Consider the following 18674-nt stretch of genomic DNA (forward strand, 5'->3'; position numbering starts at 1 on the left):
AGTGGTGGACGCTGCCCCGTCGGCCTGTCAGACGGTCCGGAGAGCACAGGCTGTTCTTTCATACCCGTGTGCAGCAAATTGATCTGACACCCTGTCTGTCGACTCGCCTGTAAGGGGACTGAAAATAGCCAGGCCATATGCAGTATTGGGTGTAGACCGCTCCTTTTTGATTTAATGATTACATGTATGTAAAATTACAATTTGAAAATGGCAACATGAAAATGACCGTCGTATGCTGGAAGTGCATAAATGCATACGGTATCAGTTGAACATGGATTGATCAGCGGGTGATGGCTGACAGTCTGCTTGCTGATATTCTCTGCACATTTATATCAGTATGGTTGATGTGGAATGTAAGAGTCTTGGGATGCTGTACAAAGTTATAATGGAGCGTGAAACGTATATGACGATGGTTTTCATGTCCAGGACAGTGCTCTACCCAGACAGACAGTGATCAATCAAATGCTGCTTGCAAACAGCATTATTTGCAGCAACTAAATTTGAACATTGTGGTCTTCATTGTGAGTGCTTATTTTTATTTATTATAGTTATTATTATACAATATTTATTATTGTTTGGATCCTGTAATGTACATTATTTGATTGCCAAATGGCTGCATATAGGGTAGGTTGTTACTTTTATTCTGTCGTATTATTCAGTCGGTTGAAGTTAATCTTACCTGACTGTGAAGAGAGATTCACAAGGGAGTGTTTGAGTCTGCCTCTTCCTTCCGAAGCATCGTCAGAGCAAGAAATGGAGAAGAAGAATGAGTTCAGCATGGCTGTAGCGAATAGGAGCAGGTGCAAATGGCTTGATGGCACATATCAAATTTGAAAGGAAAGAAATCTGTCCTGCTGTATTGTGAGAATGACACCACTGTGGTGGTAGCCCCCTATGTTGAGCTACAACGGTAAAAAAAACAAATAATGCTCTCTGCATTTTTCCGTTTGAAAACAGAGTAGTATCCTCTTTTGTGGATAAAATAGTCTTTACCTGGAGTATGTGGCAGCCATCTCCGTCGACAGTAAAGAAATCCCTTCAGTCACACTAAATAGAGCGAGCAAAACCCATTTCTCATTCTCTTTTAGCATTCTGCATTTCCTTTTTTATTATTTTGACAGATGGCCTCTAAACGGAGAGAAACCCGGCTCATACAGCTGACGGCCCTTGTTAGTTGCTGACTTGCCGGAATGTTTTCCGTGATGGTGATGGATTAATAGCAGTTGGGACGTATTCTAATTTGAGCGAGAGGCAGATCTGAATGGTTTGTGCGTTGCCCACCCCCCACCTCGCTGCCATACCGGCAGAAAAGCTCGCTTTCCATATTCCTCCTTTCTATGCGGAGCGAGGGGAGAGATGAGAGGTCTGGCTTTGTATGATTTCTCAGAATAATCAATCTTCCTGCTACATTATCCAGCTGCAAATTGATGGGTTGTATGTGGTGGAGTGCGAGTGGGAGGGGAGGAGAGACTGCACTCTGCCACTCAAAGGGAACGGGCACATGTCATTTTCGGGAGCGACACGCGTCCCCGCTCGAGTGCCGACATGTTGCTGCCTTTCTGAGGCGGTGGGGCGGCAGTTAGCGGGGTGTTAATTAACCGCTTCCCACTGCTGCCGTCCCACCTCCGTCCGCTTGTGTGTACGGCACAGAATAAAACATGCGTGTCATTTATTTTTAAACGGAGGCTGGTTGGGTGTTTCTTTTCAATGGTTGTTGTGTGACTGTGCTCATTATAACATGCCCCACAGAGTCAGTCTCTCTCTCTCTCTCTCTCTCTCTCTCTCTCTCTCTCTCTCTCTCTCTCTCTCTCTCCCTCTCTCTCTCTCTCTCTCTCTCTCTCTCTCTCTCTCTCTCCTCTCTCTCTCTCTCTCTCTCTCTCTCTCTCTCCTCTCTCTCTCTCTCTCTCTCTCTCTCTCTCTCTCTCTCTCGCACACATGCAGTAATAGCATGATGAAATATACGATGTTTAGGTTTTTGCCTGTCATTAATTGAGAAATAAGAGGTGCCGCGACGGTCTCTGTGTTCACAACAGGGATTCCCGGTCGGACGGAGACGGTCCTGCCCGACCACAGCGCAGAGCCCATGTTTACGGTCAATAACAGCAACAGCACCAGCAGTGCCCGGGGGGACTGAGAGACAGGGGTGAGACGCCGTCCGACACAGCACCTCACTTTTACAGCTCAGTGCCTTTACTGTGCCCTTCTTACTGCATACTGCATACTGTACCCCCCTCACTGTGCACTACCTCACCTTTACAGCTCAGTGCCTTTACTGTGCCCTTCTTACTGCATACTGCATACTGTACCCCCCTCACTGTGCACTACCTCACTTTTACAGCTCAGTGCCTTTACTGTGCCCTTCTTACTGCATACTGCATACTGTACCCCCCTCACTGTGCACTACCTCACTTTTACAGCTCAGTGCCTTTACTGTGCCCTTCTTACTGCATACTGTACCCCCCTCACTGTGCACTACCTCACTTTTACAGCTCAGTGCCTTTACTGTGCCCTTCTTACTGCATACTGTACCCCCCTCACTGTGCACTACCTCGCTTTTACAGCTCAGTGCCTTTACTGTGCCCTTCTTACTGCATACTGCATACTGTACCCCCCTCACTGTGCACTACCTCACTTTTACAGCTCAGTGCCTTTACTGTGCCCTTCTTACTGCATACTGCATACTGTACCCCCCCTCACTGTGCACTACCTCACTTTTACAGCTCAGTGCCTTTACTGTGCCCTTCTTACTGCATACTGTACCCCCCTCACTGTGCACTACCTCGCTTTTACAGCTCAGTGCCTTTGCTGTGCCCTTCTTACTGCATACTGTACCCCCCTCACTGTGCACTACCTCACTTTTACAGCTCAGTGCCTTTACTGTGCCCTTCTTATAGCATACTGCATACTGTACCCCCCCTCACTGTGCACTACCTCACTTTTACAGCTCAGTGCCTTTACTGTGCCCTTCTTATAGCATACTGCATACTGTACCCCCCTCACTGTGCACTACCTCACTTTTACAGCTCAGTGCCTTTACTATACCCTTCTTACAGCATGCTGTCCCCACCTTGAAATACATCGTACTGCAAACACTACCATTCGTCACATTGACGGCGTTCAATATTTCTACCCCTTGATGTGAGCTTAATTGACCACACTGCTCTGTGAATGGCCTCATTGTAATTGAGACATTTGACCCATCTTGGAAAGGCCTTGTTTTTAATGGAGAGAGAGAGAGAGAGAGAGAGAGGATGAGAGAGAGAGAGAGAGAGAGAGAGAGAGAGAGAGAGAGAGAGAGAGAGGAGAGAGAGAGAGAGAGAGAGAGAGAGAGGAGAGAGAGAGAGAGAGAGAGAGAGAGAGAGAGAGAGAGAGAGAGAGAGAGAGAGAGAGAGAGAGAGAGACTCCTGTACATTATTGGCATTACTGGAACCCATCTGTCAGTGTTGAGCACTGAGAACTGAATCATAAATTAATATCCATATACCTGTGCTTGACACACCAAAGATTCTGTGAAATTAAATGCAAAGGAATCCCTCAGCATTCAGTTTTATTATAATTTACCTTCTAGCTGGTAAGTGAATTGCTCTTTTCTTGAACCTAAAAGCAAAGCCCCTTTATCATTTTAATCTTGTTTACTGCTATTGTGTCATTACCCACAGCCGACTCATACCTTTATAGATTGAACGACGTCATCTACTTTAGGTTAAACTATCATTTTAGTCCTCAATAAAGAGCCCTTAAGAGCAGCTGAATTATTTTTGCCTATTGGTTTCCGATAGGAAAAACTACTGCTCTTGATAAGTAGCGATAGTGAAAGTTTTTGTACTACAGAGTGTTTTTTGATTTTATTTTTCAAACTTTATATGCCGCAGAACACACTTTTCACCCAGTTAAAGCGAAAATTATACTATTTTATGTTGAAATAATGGCATGGATTAAAATGTTTCATAAAGTCAGCATACCAGCACGTTTCCCGCTAAGATCTGAAGATCTAGAGTGATTATCCTTTAAATGACAGGCTTCCCAGCTGTGTGCCACTTTCATAACTTTTTGATAATGAAACTGAAAGAATAAAGGGACTGAACTCTCTGACTAAAGGCGCTCTTCTGGTTCTCTCTGCGTTCCGTCTCCCGTTTGGAAGGACGAGCAGGGCGAACTGGCGGTCCGACCGGGACATGGGACTGATGAACGCGATTGGTCTGCAGCCCCGTCACCCCGCCCCCTCGGTGACATCGCAGGGGACGCAGACGCCCGTCCTGCAGCTGCAGAACGCAGAGACGCAGACGGACAGAGACCTGCAGGAGGCCGGCACCTCTCAGACCGCCTCCCACGGTACCGGCCTCTCCCCCGACCTCCACAAACATTTAAACAAGGGGAAATTAACTGTGTTATTTCCCCCTCATTTGCTCCTGCTTCACTGGTATAGTCGATAGGATTTCTTGGAATTGTTGCAGTCTACCATGAAAAAAGCAGAGTGAGTCAAAACTAAAAAAGGAATGCAGTGACTCTTACTGTGACCCCCCCCAAAAAGAAATGCATGTTATGTATTTTCAGGGATTCCAATCGAACCAATTTCACACTGTTTTTGTGGCAGATAATTGACTCTTCACAGGATGTTTACACAGTGTGATTGTGTTATTCTCATGGAAGACACCGGAATGGGATATTCATGTTACAGTCATGCTTTTTTAACACGTGGATGACATGACATTTTTAATGGGATATTCACATTACAATTATGCAACATCTTTAGAGTTCTGCGCAATGCAGTAGTACAGTCATTTCTTTACTTTAAAAGCATAAATGTTAAACAGTCTGTTTGGAAATATCAATACAGTTTGAACCTGAACTGTCAGTCAGCAGTTTAAAATGGCAAAATGTTCAGTTAATTAACGGACTGTATTTATTTGATAGTTTTTGTGCACCAAGTATCCTAATGATGAATATTATTGGGGTATTTTTAGTACTGGCCAATAATGGCTTCCAACAAAGTTCTTTGAACTCTATGGCTGCTATGATGGGCAGATATGACACAGCATTACTGCTAACGGTTAATGCCTCAAAAGTGCCCTAGTCATAGTCATTTGACCCAGTTTTATTACTTCTCTTTAATTTAATTAATCATTTCTTACCGGCAAAACATACAGAGACAGGGCAGATCTGTAGACTTGCGCTCGCTGATGAATAAAGTCAACAAGTTGAAATGTGTTTGTTACGCAAATAAATAAATTGACGCCTGTGTTCATCTACATCCTCCATGAATGTGGAAGCCTGGTGTCAGTTTGCATTTGTGCTGTGAAAGAGGGGGGCATCAACATCGATACCGGCCAGTAAGGCCAGCAAAAGATCATTGACTATTTCTGCATTATGAATCTATTGATAATGCATTTTGTTTGATGTATGTTGTGGGAGTGACAATGGTATCCGTCTAGTTAACTGATAGTGATGTCCTGCTGCGATGGCCCTCTACAGGTCCTGAAATGAATTCACTGCTGTAAAATGGATGCTTACATACAGCTCCTCAAAGAGAGGCTGTACTATTAACATGTAGGTTTTAGAGGCTTTTCACAGGCTACCAAATGGCACCTAGGGAAGCGCTCTTCAGATCTGCTCCTCGCCTTCATGTCTAAATTGCCATGGGTTCCAGCTGAACTTGAGGAAAAGCACTAGCAGGGTTGGTTTTTCCAGCCCCTCGGCTCGTTTCTTCTTATCGAAACAAATGAAACGTTTAAATTGGCCGTCTCTCCTGTGATCCATGTAGTCATTACCCCGATAGTCTCACCGCACCGTACCGTACCATACCGTACACGGACCTGCTGCTTGAAGTATTCCTTTCATTAAACGTTATTGTACCATTCGGTGTCTCTGTGGTCCTGTTGGGATTAAATTATTATTATTATTATTATTATTTTTATTTTATTTTTTATTTTTTTTAACGGCTCTTTGCAGACCTTCCCGTTTTCTTCTTCAGAGGACTGCCGTTTTTGCATTGGTTTAATTCGGCCCTGTGAATGCAGGGCTTCGAATGGCAGATGGCACACCTGGGTGTGATTTTCCACAAGTACCGTGGGGCTCAGTTCAGTGTGCTTCCGGTTCATTATGACTTTTCAAAACCAGTTTCTATCCATAATTCATTCTCCTGGTTTTAAAATGCCCGCTTGCGTTTGTAGGCCAGTTGCTGAAAAATCCTCCTGGTTGGTGATTCAAGCCCCAGTATAGCCACAATATGGTCACTGCAGCTGTTGGGCCCTTGATCAAGCCCCTTATCACCACATCGCTCTGGGGGGGATTGGCCCCTGCTTAGTCTGATCAACTGGTCACTTCGGATTAAAGTGTCAGCTATATTACAAATTATTTATATTATTGTTATTATTAGTATTATATATAACAGAACAAGCCACCCAACAGCCCACATCAATTATGACTTGAGATGAATACTGTAGTCCATCAAAATTTTATATCCATCCAAGACGTAATATACTAATATACCCCTTTCACAGTCACTGGATTAACATTATCACACTATGCTCAACTGCTATTGTTGAAAATGGACTGGTGGGGGGGGGGAAATCCTCTCCCTCTGTTTCTTCCGGGGGATTTGTTATTTTCACGCACTCTTAAGATCAGATGCATCTTGTGGTCACCATCGGTCAGTAATTCAGCAATACAGTGTACAGTGTAAATAATTATCTGGGGCCATAGCTGTAAAGTGACCTCATTACTTGTGAAGGTGTGGACTATATCTCTTGTAGGGACTTCTGAAGAGGCTAGAAGTGACCTCATTTTTGTGAAGGTGTGGACTATAGGTCTTGTTGGGACTTCTGAAGGGGCTAGAAGTCGCCTCATTTTTGTGAAGGTGTGGACTATAGGTCTTGTTGGGACTTCTGAAGGGGCTAGAAGTGACCTCATTTTTGTGAAGGTGTGGACTATAGGTCTTGTTGGGACTTCTGAAGGGGCTGGAAGTGTCCGAGGCTCGGCTGGAGACCAATAAGGAGAGTTCGGGGGACATCCTCTGAAGGATGAAAGGGGATTAGATCTAATGGGCAGAAAAGCCCCTGCAGTCTCCGTTCCCCCCCGGGGGCCTGTTCCGTCAGAGTCACAATCCCAGCCGTGTGAAAATGTGAGCTCTCCGACCTGGCTTATGGTGATGAGGCCGCAGTCGATAGAGCTCTTGCAGGAGTCTCTCTGAAGAGAAGGTCCAACTGCCCTCATTCTAGAACCCACGCCTGGTGTGAAAGTACTTTTGACCCAGGGCCATTTATTCCTGTATTTCAGCAGTGTTTGGACATCAGTTTACAAAGGACCGTGTTTAAAGTTCCTCAGGAGTTTGAGCTTGTCTTTGTTTTCCGATGTTTTGAACCCAATGACATACAGCCAGGTCGGTGAAGATGTTTCTTGAGAGTTGGCTTGAAGCCAAACCAAGATTATCTTCTTTAATTGTGCTGGTATTATTTTGCATTCTGACTGAAATGTTCTAAAGCTACAATTCTAAGAACTAGACTGTCATTTCAGAATAGACTTTTCACCCAGGGATTGACTCAAACTGACAGTACAGCCTTTGAAATATTCTGCCGCATTTTCACTAAAATTAATGTCTGAAGTGTCTTCATCAAAGACTTTTTTTACTTTTTAATTTTTCACTGTCATACAGCAGTTGTCAAATCACTGCGGAGCTTTAGTGTCACCATGTTGTCCCGGGGTTCATAATGAAAATGCAATGCATAATCACCACAGATCCTTAATCACCAACACATTCTTTATAATTCAGTGCAATGCACCTGTAGAACATTAACACGGGAGATGCTTGTCCTGGGCTTCATAAACTCATGTTCACAACTGCATATTTTATAGTTTTAGTTTCAGCTCTCTCAGCGTATTGTTTATTTTGGCCATAGTGTGTACACCTTGGTCATCCAAAATTGGTCAACTGCTGGAGATGATTTGGTTCATAAACAGTAGTTTGTTACTGAAAATGTTGAAACCGCGAATTGCAGCAAGGGCCTGCATTCTTATTAAATGAAACCCATTGTTGAAGCAAAAGACTAAGCTTTCTCAATTGCCTAGATTTAAATCTAGCTTTGTTCTCCAAAAAACAAAACAAAAATAAAACAAAATGGGAGAGCCCTTTTTAAAAATATGTTTATCTTTATCTTGCATACTGATAAGGCATCTCTGCCTTCCAGCTGATCTGGTGTTGTGGTTAGTGCTGATCTGGTGATGTGGTTACTGCTGATCTGGTGTTGTGGTTAGTGCTGATTTGGTGTTGTGGTTAGTGCTGATTTGGTGTTTTGGTTAGTGCTGATTTGGTGTTTTGGTTAGTGCTGATCTGGTGTTGTGGTTAGTGCTGATTTGGTGTTGTGGTTAGTGCTGATCTGGTGTTGTGGTTAGTGCTGATTTGGTGTTGTGGTTAGTGCTGATTTGGTGTTGTGGTTAGTGCTGATCTGGTGATGTGGTTACTGCTGATCTGGTGTTGTGGTTAGTGCTGATTTGGTGTTGTGGTTAGTGCTGATTTGGTGTTTTGGTTAGTGCTGATTTGGTGTTTTGGTTAGTGCTGATCTGGTGTTGTGGTTAGTGCTGATTTGGTGTTGTGGTTAGTGCTGATCTGGTGTTGTGGTTAGTGCTGATTTGGTGTTGTGGTTAGTGCTGATTTGGTGTTGTGGTTAGTGCTGATCTGGTGTTGTGGTTGGTGCTGATGTGGTGTTGTGGTTAGTGCTGATTTGGTGTTGTGGTTAGTGCTGATCTGGTGTTGTGGTTTGTGTGATTGTCTCTCATGCAGACTAGTGTTCAAGGCTCACCTGTTCCTTTGTCCCCTCTTTGTATTGCTCACTAAAAATAAAAAAGATACAGTAACAAATTTTATTTTTCAACTCGGCCCTGGGGGTAATTGGGGAATGGGAATCTTCACTGAAATGGGTCCATTGGAGCAACTCAGTTTAGAGGGCAGAACGGAGTTCACTTCATACCATTGAGCAAAGAAAACAAAAAGAAAATGGCCGTCTGAACCCAAGGGTCTTGTTGAGGGCAAAAAAGGCATGGAGCTAGCACTGCAGAACACAAGGTGACACTCAGTGAAAGAAAGGCATCGTCAAGCTGAATAATCACTGTGCCACAATGCGTCCCTCTGGGGTCCCCTGAATCTGATGGCCTAATTTGCAATATCGGTGAATGTTTGTACCTCACTGCATTGGCATTTCTTGCCACTGTTGAATTATTAGGTTAATGAATTCGGTCTTTATGAGACCACAGACAAAGGACAACCTTTTGCCCCAGTAAGCAAATAAGGGTCCGCATTTGGCAGGACACTTTGGCTTTTTCAGATATAAAGGTGAATTAACAGCCTCCCATTGCTTGATTGACCTCTGCAGAAAGCACGGTTCAATGGTTTTTACACAGAAACTGGCTGATGGAAGAGGTTTATTGTTTTAGTATAACGTTGTGGTCTCCTCCACAAAACCTGCTCAAACATCAGCACAGCTGGTGGAATTGTTCAGGGTCAGATGGCGGCATCTCATTAGAGTGGGTAAACAAGCATATTGTTCCCGAACTTTCCACTACGCCCACCAATTGTTGATTTGACTCTTGGTTGCCTTTTTTTTATTTTTATTTTTTAGATATTTTTTAGGCTTTTTTTCAGCTTTATTGGACAGTATAGTATAGAGAGACAGGAAGAATGGGAGCGAGAGAGAGGGGAGGACATGCGACAAATGTCAGACGGTCGGATTCGAACCATCGACGTCGCGGCTCGCAATGAGCATGCGGTCAGTGCTCTACAGGCTGCGCCACCGAGACACCCCTCTTGGTTGCCTTTTAATGAATTTATGAATATTCAAAAATTGCAAAAGCTAGATGCTACATCAGTTTTTTTCATTTATTCATTACATTTACTTATTGGCTCATATCTTTTTCAGATTTGTCTCGGACTAAAATTAGATGTTTATAACCTTTGCTGGTCCGTTCAGAGGGGAAGTGTTATTTTGGTCATAAATGAGGAGTGTTTTCAAGTTCAGTTAGAGCATTTGGGGAAAAAATAATTGTCCAGTGTCTCATGCTGAAAACGGGCGGGTTTGGACCTTTCCATTCGCCTGTGGGTTTCATCAGAAATAAATTATTAATAATAATTTTATAAATTATTAAATATCAGCCTGGATTATGAGCATTGATGGTGGAACAATGTTTTCTAGGTTCCTATATTTTAGTACTGATACTAACTGATAAATAAAACTGAAACTAGTGTAGCATGACAAAGGCTGGCTTGGCTTACAATTATAATGTAGTCAATATGATCCTGTTTCAGTAATAAGTGGTCAGTCCATTGCTAGCCATGAAAATGCCATTTTGGTCCTCATAATGGATCATTGCATTCAGATAATCGAAATGTGAGAGGCCCCGTAGGCTACTGTTAAACACATTTTATAGTTATGTGCATACATCATATATAAATTTATAAATGGGAAGCTCCATTATGTTCGGGACAAATCTACGCTGCAAGATGCAAACCACTCGTTGGCTGCTTTAGAGTTGCTTCTTCGAATTGGAAGCTTGGCTATTACAGTTGTAGTTTTTGTACTCTGTAATTTAACAGAGCTTGTTTGTTTTATCTCAGCAGAAGGTAGATACTGTATTGTTGACACCATCCAAAGTTTTTTAATTTAAAACACGTCAAAATACAGGGTTGAATTTGCCTCATGCAGTGACCTCATATTTGTTTTCATTTAAAAATCATCAGTTGGGCTTTTGAAGGATGTGATTGTGTGTTTGCTGTTCTTAGAGAAAACTGATACATTTTCTTATTAACCTCTTGTATGAGGGGTTTGGTCAGACAGCTTGGGATGAGTGGGGTCGATGGGAAACATCAGGAGCGAGGGATTGCTCAAATCCCTCTGAGACCGATGACTGACACCTCATCCAGTTATCTATCATCTTCCTCTTGTCACTGCTGGTCAGCTTTTAACGGTTGAAATGCAAGTTCTTTCAGAGTTGTCTGGTAGAACAAATCAGCTTTCTGTGTGGGTGTTGGAAAGGATGCAAGGTCAGCTCAGAGAACAGTATTGTCTGTCCAGTTTTTATACCCACCAGACCGTTATTTCAGAAAATCACGAGCATTCAAATCCACTTCGAAGTTTTCATAAAATTGCATATGGATGGATGGAAATGGATGGAATTTATATGGTAAATGGCTGGCATTTATATAGTGCCTTTTTCCAAAGCACTGTACAATTGATGCTTCTCATTCACCCCTTCATACACGCAGTCACACACACCAACGGCGATTGGCTGCCATGCACGGCACCAACCAGCTCGTCAGGAGCAGTTGGAGGTTAGGCATCTTGCTCGGGTACACGTCAACACACCCGGGGCGGGATCGAACCAGCGACCCTCCGACTGCCAGACGACTGCTCTTACCGCCTGAGCCAATGTCGCCCCACCCCGTGTGTCTGTGTGTGCTCATAGCTGAGCACACATCCATGGATAAGAGGATGTGTGTTGAGGGATTATTGGAGTTGGATAGGGCGCTCCTCGAGCCCAGGTTTCTCTGCCCGGCTTTGTTTTGGCCGTTTCATGGCTTCCCCTCTCTCTCACGAGGCTCTGCCGAATGAATCTGTAACCTGCACCGTGCGAAAGCTGTGCTCACTGTGAGGACTGCCAGCCATGGTCTCATTTCTGTCTCAGCAGTGCCAGCTATGGAAGACATGCATGTAAACACGCACGCACGCACGCACGCACACACACACACACACACACACGCACGCACATACACAGAGACACACACATACATACATACACACACACACACATGCGCACACCCAAAAACACACACACATACCCACACTTACACACACTCACACACACGCACACACACACGGTATCCCAGAAAAGGGAAGACACTTGCATTTCAGCTCTCTGAATAGGCACATTTACGTGCGAAACTGAATAACTATTTTTCCATTTTCTTTTCATCAAGTTCTCTAAGTGCAACGATGTCACATTTTCATTTCTGATCGCTGCCTGTAATTGTCCACACTGAATCAAGTAGACACACTCTCACACACATACTCACTCACACGTCTGGGATTATATCCATCCAGGATTGAGCTTTTATGACTCCGCCATTAATTAGCAATCTCGTTAAAAGTTTGTTTTCCTTCAGGGAACTTTGGGACTGTTGGAGTAGATGAAACGGTAAATAACAGAATTTAGTTCACATTGAAAGGCCTACTAATACACACAAGCCCTTGGGAAAAGTAACACTTTTTATTTTTTTTTTGAGAGGGGGATATTCCTCTGATCTTTTGCATTTGTCATTAAATCTTCTGTTGTCGGTGCTCCTTTCGGTGTACATTTGGACCTCTTCAACACATCTTAAGCTCTGTACACAAGACGTAATCCATTCCACCTTTATGTGTAATTGGCATTGTTTAGGCTGTCAGTATTGCAGAGTAACTGGCTATTTTCCAGATCGTTTGTCATGCTAAGAAGCAATTTGAGATGTTTTTCATAAGCACTTAGCATCATATTGTATATGGTTAATCGTTAAATGTGTACAAATTTAGAGAACCCAGAGCACTTCTTCCCAAGAGATGGTGATAACATGCCTAATTCATAGCAGTCTACGTTTTATTTGAAAAAGTGGAAATTGTAAGACGACTGGCTGAAACTAGTAATACTGGCTGAAACTAGTAATTATTAGTGTTGTTTCCATCTGTTTTTATGAGTATGCGCCATACTTTTTAACCTCAGGCTGCAAGGAACTCGGCCACTTAAATTACACGTCTCCTCAATCATCCATTTTTTTTTTTAGCTTTCCACCCGTCCGCTGCCCGAATGGTCTTTCTGCTGACTCATCGGACTCCTTTCCTCTCTCCCCTTCAGCCCCCGGGGACCTGGAGCACCCCTCCACCAGCAGCGGCTACAGCAGCGGTGCGGACCGGAGACCGGAGTCACCCCCCCGGCCCCAGCCCCAGGACGGCCGGGCGGCCGAAACCTCCACGGAGGCCGGGACCAGCACCACCGGTAATGCCCCGGAGCTTCCTCCCCATGAGCCCTCAGAGAGGACCTGAATCTGAACCGCATCGTGGGCCCGTCGCTTACTTCCTGCAGAAACGTGCGCACTCCCTGACCCGGGCTAGAGACGGTCTCGTACGAGGGACTTCATTAAGTGCACTTTCTTGTTCCGAAAGGCGGCTGTGGTCGTGCGTCTCATTAACGTGATACACACAAATCATTTTTTAATTTAGCTTTTTACTGAGGAGTTGAACTGCCCCAAAGTGCTTTTGTTCTTTCATCAGTTTCCACACACAGTGTTTGTGTTTTCGGGGGTGAAATTGATTATTATAGTTCGTTTTGCAGCTGAAGTGTTTGGTAGCGTTTGACAGTTCCAGTCTTTAGTAGCTTTTATTTTATTTTTGCCCATTTTCTACAGCATGATATATAGACCGACTGTCAAGACATTCATAGGACTGTTACCGGAATGCTGTAAGCACCTGTGTAGGCTTCTAAGATGGCCAGAACCTCCAATTACAGGGCAGGCCTCAAGGTTCTGAAGAGCAAAATCGCTTCCCATGACCTGTCAATTAAATTATGAAGGTACTGTAATGGTCCGTTAACTTTTTATGGGAGCACTTCACATATATCTACCTGATATGACCTGCCGCTGCTTGGGTAATCTGTCCAGCTCATTCTCTCTTGACTGCTATATCCTTAGACCTTCTCCCGAGTCCATGGCTTGTCCATGGCACATCAAACCTGCCTGTAGCAGTGTTCCGCAAGAGTAACCTGTCTTGGCTTCAGGATCAATTCTCCAACAAGCAGCTTTTTCTTAATAATGTAATAACTATGGGGCCAACAGGTATAGCTCCCTCCCCCCCCCTTGCATCCTGTGCTTTATTCTTTCTATTTTTCATTTTTATTATTAATCACATTAATAACCAGGCCTTGTAGTAAAGGCCAGACCGTACCGCTTGAAGGATTACAGCCTGTGAACTCTCCCACCCCTACCTTCCCCTGCCGATGTGTGTATAGACCCCGCTCACCCAAGCAGCTAGGATTAGTACATCATAAACAACCATAATATTCTCGTAAATTAGCTGCTTGGCTGCTTGTGGTCTTCAAGGAATGTAGAATAGTTTTTTGCACACTGAAAAAAGCTCCAACTTTGTTGGTTATGGTTACAATAAGAGTAAAGGCACTACTATATTTTGTATTTGGCAGAGTAGGAGTAGTCTCTTAATTGCGAGACATGGTGTTCTTCCTTGGAAGGCTGTCAGATTTGTCTGCGGTGTCTAATTAGGCCGTTTTAATTGCCCTTTGTGTTCTCTTCGATTAATCTGCTGAAATAATGGTTCGAGACGTTCCACCGGACAGCTGTCAAGCGTTAAAGATGATATCGGTGTCTGGCTTTCACAGTCCACACGGAAGGGGGCTGTACACGCTGGGATCTTCTCAAATTGTGTTGACTTGCTGTGTTTTGATATTAAGATAGAAAGTGGAAGGAGTGTGTGTGTGTGTGTGTGTGTGTGTTTTCTGTCTGTCTGTCTTTCTGTCTGTCTGCGCCTGCGCATGTACCTGGTCTAAATAGGAAATTCTCTGCAGATGTAATGTAATTCTCTCTGACATCAACAGACGGCAGAATGTGTGGAGAAAAGAGCAATTGATTGTTTGATGTGATTGCGTGCTTGAGAGCCTTTTAATCATTGTTGTTTCAGGCTCGTTTTTCACTTGAGCACAGGCAAGCGGTTATTGTTTTTCTGTGCCACTCTTTGGTGCCTCTGTGCCAGAACTCTAATGCTGTGCTCAACATCTCATACTTGGCATACAACTCATACCACTATTACTTTCAGAGAAAATCAGCCTGAAAGTTTAGTACGGGTATTATGCTAGCATGTGGTTTCGAACAGGGAGCTTAAGTCTCCCTGTAGGTGCCCTACCTGGCTGAACGGTCTCTCTCCCTGGCTGACTGCTCTCTCTCCCTGGCTGACTGCTCTCTCTCCCTGGCTGACTGCTCTCTCTCCCTGGCTGACTGCTCTCTCCCTCGCTGACTGATCTCTCTCCCTCGCTGACTGATCTCTCTCCCTCGCTGACTGATCTCTCTCCCTGGCTGAATGATCTCTCTCCCTGGCTGAATGATCTCTCTCCCTGGCTGAATGGTCTCTCCCTGGCTGACTGATCTCTCTCCCTCGCTGACTGATCTCTCTCCCTGGCTGAATGATCTCTCTCCCTGGCTGAATGATCTCTCTCCCTGGCTGAATGATCTCTCTCCCTGGCTGAATGGTCTCTCCCTGGCTGACTGCTCTCTCTCCCTGGCTGAAGGGTCTCTCTCCCTGGCTGACTGCTCTCTCTCCCTGGCTGACTGCTCTCTCTCCCTGGCTGACTGCTCTCTCTCCCTGGCTGATTGCTCTCTCCCTGGCTGAGTGATCTCTCTCCCTGGCTGAATGATCTCTCTCCCTGGCTGAATGATCTCTCTCCCTGGCTGAATGGTCTCTCCCTGGCTGACTGCTCTCTCTCCCTGGCTGACTGCTCTCTCTCCCTGGCTGACTGCTCTCTCTCCCTTGCTGAAGGGTCTCTCTCCCTTGCTGAAGGGTCTCTCTCCCTGGCTGAAGGGTCTCTCTCCCTGGCTGACTGCTCTCTCTCCCCCAGGGGAGGCCTCGGAGCTGGGTTCGAGTGAGGACGCTCTGTCGCGGATCCGGCGGCTGATAGCGGAGGGTGGGATGACGGCGGTGGTCCAGCGGGAGCAGAGCACCACCATGGCCTCCATGGGCGGCTTCGGCAACAACATCGTGGTGAGCCACCGCATCCACCGCGGCTCGCAGACCGGGGCCGATTCCCGCGCCAACGCCGCCCCCCCCGGCTCCCCGCCGTGCCCCTCCACCTCGTACCGCTTCCCCGTCACCGTCACCCGGGCCCGCGTCCCCGCCCCCACCCTGCGGCTGACCGAGGGGGCCCCAGAGCTCGCCGGGACGCCGGGGCCCTTACCGTTCCCTCCCCCGGCGGACCCGGCCGCGCCCATGGACATCGACGACGTCTTCGAGAGCGGGCGCCTGGTGGGCTCTTCCTCTCCTTCCTCCTCCTCCTCCTCGTCCTCTTCCTCCTCCTCTTCCTTCTCCCCCGACTCCTCCCCGTCCGTCAACGCCAACAACAACAACAACAATGGCGGAGTCGGCGGGGCGGACCAGTTGGGCGACCCTTACAGCAGGTAGTCTGGTGCACTGGGGTCCCGCAGCGGAGGTGCCCAGGGGCGGTGTGCAGGCTTGGGCAGCCAGTGGGCGCTAGAGACCTGCTTCAGAGACAGTGTTACGAACACAGGGGGCAGTTTCTGTGACTGCTTACCCGGTGGAGTCCGCTCCACCGTCAGCCTTACTTGCTCGAGTGTAGGTGCTGATATCTTTTGGGGCTCCCCCTCCCTTACCCCTGCCTGTCCCCACCACACTAACCCATGAAAAAAAACACAACGCCCAACCCCCCTCCACCCCTTATTTTCTTCTGTTACTGATGTTTTCTAAAGCTATGGTATTTATTCAGGTCCTGGGGTGGTGTTCATTTATTTACATTGCACTTAAAAGAGTTTTTGCTCGGACCCCGGTCGAGGGAAAAAAAAGAACCTTAGTACTATGATCATTCCATGTCAAAGAAGTTGTACTTGAATTATTTTACTACTAGGGTACCCGAGCAGGGTTTTTGCAATCCTTATAATCCGCGTAGGCTCGGAAAAAACCAAGTTTTAGCGCATCCGAAGTGCCATGTAACTACATGACGACAACACCTTAGGGTCTCTTAAGAAATGTCGACCTTTTTACAGAGGTCGACAGCAGTCAGTGCCATGTGATTAAAATGCAGTTTCTTAAAAAAATACAAATAAAAAAGGCGTAACATTACCAGCCCAGCAGCTGTGAGGTCAGATGTTTCTTAGCTGTAAAAAATGTAAAAAAGTTAAAAAAAAAATGCTGTTGGCGCACTCTTGTTATGTAACGCATTGATACCGTTGACTAATGGTTTGCTGCTTTCCTGCTGGATGCGACGAGAGCTAAGCCAAGGTTCTCACCACGAGAATGAGAGACCCCCTCGGTCCCTTCTCTCTCTCTTCTGTAGAGTTGCAGCTTCTTCCATTTTCATCCCCAGAGTAAATTGCACGTCTGGTTCCTGCAATGTTTATTGCGGCAGATTAAAAGCTACCGTGGCCACATTCCTTGAAGTGCAAAAAAAAAAAAAAAAAAACGCTGTTGAAAATCAAAAATCAAACATTTTCCATTATTCTGAGAACAGAAGTACCTGTTGAAGCATGTTTTCTGCGATGCTGCATCTAGCAATTAACAAGGGAGCACTATAAATACGAAACGTTGTGTTTTTGCTGATGGAGCGTACAGTATAGGTCGGAAACACACCTTGCAAAGGTATCATAGTTTTTAAAAAAAGAAAATGAAAAAAGGAAAAAAAAAAGGAAAAAAAAAGACAAGTGTGCCGCAGTCCTTAAGGGCCGAGGCGAACTCTGATAAGCACCATCCTTCCTGTCTTGTTGCACTAGCAGTTTTGGACCAGTGGACCAGTGGTGAGGGTTAGCGTCAGGACCATCCCCTTCCCCCCTCTTCGATGTACTGTAAACGTCCCGACGTGCTAACAATCCGATCCGCGCCAGCTGCTGGTCCTCAACACAAAAACTTGATCTCCACGACCCGAGGTCGTTACCACTAGAATTCAGTGAAACTTGACGGTTGACGAACCCCGCCGCCCCCCGCCCCCCCCCCCCGCCCCCACCCCAAAGACTCGACTGCAGGTTTTGAGGGTTAGGGAAACTCTTAAAAGGCCTTAAGAGCAATGGTGAGGTAGGGTGCTTTCACAAAGCAAGAGGTCCTCTGTCGAGGTCCCTCAGCCAAGACCCAGCTCCAGCAAAAAGCAGCGCGCGGACGCCCTGGCGCGCGTGTATGTGTGTGCGCGCGTAGGGGGGACTGACAGCAGGTAAATGTAGCATCAGTGAATGGCTCTGCTTCGATGCTGCTGTTGGGGGAGTTTGACCAGGTGGGAGCGGGGTGGGGGGGGGGGGGGGGGGGAGGCTGCAATGTGAATAACAGCCGTCCACTGAATATGCTGATTACAGAACAAAAGCCAGTCCCTGCTGAACCGTAGGTCGAAAGAAGAAAAACTTGAATTCTCAACCCACCCCGTTTTTTTGTATGCAGTCCGTCACTGCCCCGGCCGACCTACCGAGCTGTAGATCAAAGCCTGGTTTCCACGCCGACTGCCCGGCCTGCCCGGTCCGGCTGCGTCCTGAGCTTTGGCTTACATTTCAGTCCTGTATCTGAGGAGATTCAGCTCTCGGCTGCTCCGCTATCCAAGGGGTCCCAATCCCCTGACCCCCCCCTACAACCAACAACAACAATACCCCCACCCCCCTTCCCCCGATGGTGTGGTCAGACCCCTCTGCCTTATCTCGCCAGCCAGGCCCATAGACTTGAAGTTACACCTTCTGTTGTCATTTTCAGAACAAAAACGTGACGCGTGCAGACACAATAACGTCTGATAACCCGGAAATGCACTCAAAACAGTGGCATATAACAAAATGGGAAAAAAATGGTATGCTTTAGCTATCCAACAAGAAGCCAATTTTTATATAACAGTACACATGAATATGATTTGTTTTTGCAAGGTTTATTTTTTTGTTTTGTTTTTTTTTATGCTATTTATTG

At 45.8% G+C, this 18674-nt stretch overlaps 1 protein-coding gene across 1 annotated transcript in view; it reads left to right on the forward strand.

Moving 5' to 3' along the window:
* The window catches only part of ambra1a (autophagy/beclin-1 regulator 1a), a 102711-nt gene extending 84738 nt beyond the window's left edge, over positions 1–17973 (forward strand). The window contains 6 exon segments of the mRNA XM_061245405.1: positions 2034–2064; positions 2066–2116; positions 2118–2143; positions 4142–4332; positions 12871–13011; positions 15634–17973. Of these exon segments, the coding sequence (XP_061101389.1) occupies positions 2034–2064; positions 2066–2116; positions 2118–2143; positions 4142–4332; positions 12871–13011; positions 15634–16193 (1000 nt within the window). The 3' untranslated portion in view covers positions 16194–17973.
* The last annotated feature ends 701 nt before the right edge of the window (positions 17974–18674 follow it).

Source organism: Conger conger, chromosome 6 (assembly GCF_963514075.1).
Source record: "Conger conger chromosome 6, fConCon1.1, whole genome shotgun sequence".
NCBI lineage: Eukaryota > Metazoa > Chordata > Actinopteri > Anguilliformes > Congridae > Conger > Conger conger.